Raw genomic sequence first — 4,197 nt, forward strand, 5'->3', positions numbered from 1 at the left:
CCTCGTGATCTGCCCGCCTTGGCCTCCCAAAGTGCTGGGATTACAGGCGTGAGCCACCGTGCCCGGCCCAGAATATATATATATTTCTAAGAGACAGGGTCTCTCTCTATCACCTAGACTGGGGTGCAGTGATACAACCATAGCTCACTGTAGCGTCGAATTCCTGGGCTCAAGCCTTCCTCCCACCTTAGTCTCCCGAGTAGCTAGGACTACAGGCACCGCCACCATGCCTGACCAGTTTTTAAATTTTTTTGTAGAGATGGGGCCTTACTATGTTGCTCAGACTCATCTTGCACTCCTGGGCTCAAGTGATCCTCCTACGTTGGCCTCTCAAAGTGTTAGGATTACAGGTGTGAGCCACGGAGCCCAGCCATAATAGCTGTACACATTTTTTGTGTTATATGTGATAATTTGATACATTCATATAATTAATTGAGGGGTATCCTGTCTTTTAATTCTTACTTTTGTCAATCATTTCAAGTCCTGGTTTTATGATACCCTGAAGTATCCTGAATTTCTAGGAGAATGCGGATCACAACAGCTTTTACACAAAACAGTAATTAGGGCAAGAGCCTCAAGAACAAAAATCTCTGCTCCATTCTATTTGTTCACCAACAAATTGATGTTTTATGCTGCTGCCAACTTAAAATTCCTTAAATATTGTTTAAATTGCCTTTTCTTCACATGATTTCTCTGCTCAAAAATATTCATTACCTCTACGTCCCTTTAGTCGAATCTGGGTTTGATAATCTGGCCCAATACTCCCGTAACCATTATTTTTCCTAACACTCCCAGACCCTCATCCAGAGTGCTGTGAGAGGTATACAGTAGCCTCAAGGGTCTCAGATGAGTCCAACAGTGCATGCGCCTGTCCCTAGAAACTCCCTGCTTTGGGGGGACACACACACCCTTCACCTTACCTAGCATTTTTCTATCGACCTTTCAAGGTTCAGCTCAAAATCTCAAGACAAAAAGAAGAAGAAGAAAAAAAAAACCAAGAAAACAAAATCCAACCTTCACCTAGGTTCTCAGAGCCAGAAAGGGCTCCTGTAACCATCAAGGCTGGAACAGACACCGACCTTGACACTTCATTTTGATGTGTGTATATATCTATACATAAACATAAAATATAGTAACAATTACAGTCATAGCTAACACATACTATTTACCGCAAGTTATGTGCTCTTCTAAGCCTTTTACATTAATACTTGCATTTAATACTTGCAAAGAACCCTGTAAAATGAGGCGGAATGTGTGTAAGCACCTTGCCCAAGGTCAAACAGGAAGGTGACAGAGTCAAGCTTCAGAAAGAGGAAGCCCAGTTCCACAGTCCTTGCTTATAACCATTATGCTATACTACCTCTAGGCTCAGCACAGCAAGTAGCAGGCAGTAAGTGCTCACTAAATGGTAAGTATTATTACTTTACAGACGGGGAGAAGGAGCTCACAGCGAAGACAGGATTTGCCCAAGGTCACCCAGCTCATTGGGAGCTGGGATGGGAACTCAGGTCTCCTGTCTGTTGAGCCTGAGTGTATTCCCAACGTGAGCAGGAAGCATTCTGCTCCAAACCGTCCAGGGTCACGGGCTTTCCAAATATGGCAATGTGCTCTCTGGCAGGGGAGCAGGGATACTGACCAGAAGAGGTGGCCACACAGGCTGATGACGGCATCCTTGGCTGTGTCCAAGCAGATGTTGCACTCGAAAGTGCTGTCCTGACCTCCACTCTCGCCAGCGCCATTGCTGCTCCCACTGGGGCCCCCTGCAGTGGAGTTCTCAGGAGATGCAGAGGCCGAGGGCCCCTTGCTTGCCATCCTTGGCTGTCAGCGAAGCTCTGAGTGAAGACTCTCCCCAGGGAAATCCTAAAAGGCAGAGAACTCTTGACTGCCCATTTCTGCAGCCCTCTCCCCCCAGATTCCATGCCAACATTCCTGTCTTCTCTCAGCTCCAGAGCTGATTATGACTGAATCCCTGAGCAGACTTCCCAAAGCGCTGCAGAAGATAAGAGTTGTAGGGCACGACCCAGAGGACAGTGACCCAGAAACTCCTCATGAACATGGTCCAGAATGTATCACAGATACACAAACTCCACAAATACAGAGCAGCCTCAAGATAGTTCTCCACAGGAACCAGGACCTTGTCTCACTCATCTTTAGATTCTCCCACGATAATCAACCCAGGTGACAAATAAATGCTAAATTAAATGGAATATTCAGGCTGTCCAGCCTCTATATTGGCAGGTGAATCTGTTAAGCCAGGAAGGTTGTGATTGGCATATGCCAGAATTTTTTTTTTTGAGAGACGGAGTTTCACTCTGTTGCCCAGGCTGGACTGCAGTGGCACAATCTTGGCTCACTGCAACCTCTGCCTCCCGGGTTCAAGTGATTCTCCTGCCTCGGCCTCCCGAGTAGCTGGGATTACAGGCGCCTGCCACTACACCTGGCTAATTTTTGTATTTTTAGTAGAGATGGGGTTTCACCATGTTGGCCAGGCTGGTCTTGAACTCCTGACCTCAGGTGATCCACCTGCCTCAGCTTCCCAAAGTGCTGGGATTACAGGTGTGAGCCACCACACCCAGCCCACATGCCAGAATATTAAGAAACTCCTGTTAACTATGAAAGGTTAGGAAGCTAAAAAGGACCAGAAAGATCATTTGGTCCAAGGTCTTCCATATTGCAATCTTTTTCAATCCTCCTCCTGCCACATTGGAATACTATTCCCTTTATTTTATCTAAATACATCAACTTTTTAGCCTCAGTACATTTAAAGAAGAGGTTTATATCACTGCTATAAATGGAAAACCAGTAATATTTAACCATAAGTAAAAAGGTTAATATAAAAGTAACAAATGAAAAGTTTACCCTCATACACCTGACATCATCTGGCACACTCATACTATGTTTTGGACAATCTTGATCTGGTCCAATTTCTTTAGGAAACTGCAGTTACCTCAGCTAGCTGACTAACATGGGGCTGAGACTGGGACTCATGGACACCCTGTTTGCACCGTACCACTACATACTAAACTGGCCACTAAATGCTGGTATAAACAGACCACTGTTGACTACCACCTCCAAGTCAAAGAACCCAGCCAGGAGTTGAACAAGAAAGAGGATAAAACCAACACCAAGCAATACCCAGAAATTCTTGATGCACATTAAGAATCTGTCAGGAGCCTTATCTGGCCACCCTCATCATCTCAGAAATTCCAAGTAGGAAATGCTGGCTGGCTACCACAGTCAGGCAAGTGGAGGCCTGGATACTGGGCTCAGCCTCTAGCTTGCTAGGTGGTTTTGGGAACCTCCCTTCCCCTCTACTGATCATAATTTTCTCATCTGTAAAATGAGGCACTGGACTCCCTGGTGTCCTAGGTGGCCCCCTCCAGCTCTCAGACTGTGCCTCTCCAGGTCATCTTAACCTACTATTATCTCCAAAACAAGCGGCCCCTTCACAAGTTTAGGACTTACCACTGGAACACCAGAAGGTCGCCCTGAGGTCAGCTTCCAGAGTATGACAAGACAAGGACCAAAAAGTTACAGCCTTCTCAGACCCAGAAAGCTTCCTTCCTTCACACTCAGAGCTCTGGCCTCATGAGCATCCCTTACCACAATACCAGCTCAGTGACTTGAGCAGGGAGAGGAGGCCGGCTCACCACCACTTTTTCACTCAGTTACATCATTTTACATAATGTCCCAGAAGGGTAGCTGGCTGCTGGCAGCACCACTGCCATGCACCGGCCTCGGCTCCAAGACCTTCTCCCTGACCTTCCTCCTCTCCATATTACATGTGCTCTCTTCATCTTAGGATAAAACCCAGTTTTGAGGGTCGCATTATTGTCTTTCCTCATTATTCCAGCTCAACAATCCTAAGTACCCAACCTATGTGTGTTTCTTTAAAAAAAAAAAAAAATCTTAAAACATTAAAAATTATGCATATAGATTTTGGAAAGACAACCATAAAGTCAGATCAATCACATCAGCCTCCTGATGTGATGCAACAGAAGTACACAGCACCACCAATGCAGCATGTTTGCTTTAAAACTCAGACACTAATCAAGCATCTAAAATGAATTACCAGCCGGGCATGGTGGCTCACGCCTGTAATGCCAGCACTTTGGGAGGCCGAGGCAGGTGGATCACCTGAGGTCAGGAGTTCAAGACAAGCCTGGCCAACATGGTGAAACCCTGTCTCTACTAAAA

The 4,197-nt window shown here is 45.9% G+C and overlaps 1 protein-coding gene across 3 annotated transcripts in view; it reads right to left on the reverse strand.

The window, feature by feature from the left end:
• RNF185 (ring finger protein 185) overlaps positions 1-4,197 on the reverse strand; it is a 56,984-nt gene that overhangs the window by 18,221 nt on the left and 34,566 nt on the right. For all 3 annotated transcript variants that reach the window (XM_011979026.1, XM_011979028.1, XM_011979027.1), the window contains one exon: positions 1,637-1,860. In XM_011979026.1, coding sequence (XP_011834416.1) covers positions 1,637-1,812 — 176 coding nt within the window. In that variant the 5' untranslated portion in view covers positions 1,813-1,860. The remainder of the gene's footprint in view (positions 1-1,636; positions 1,861-4,197) is intronic.

Source organism: Mandrillus leucophaeus, unplaced genomic scaffold (assembly GCF_000951045.1).
Source record: "Mandrillus leucophaeus isolate KB7577 unplaced genomic scaffold, Mleu.le_1.0 Scaffold2, whole genome shotgun sequence".
In the NCBI taxonomy this organism is placed as follows: domain Eukaryota; kingdom Metazoa; phylum Chordata; class Mammalia; order Primates; family Cercopithecidae; genus Mandrillus; species Mandrillus leucophaeus.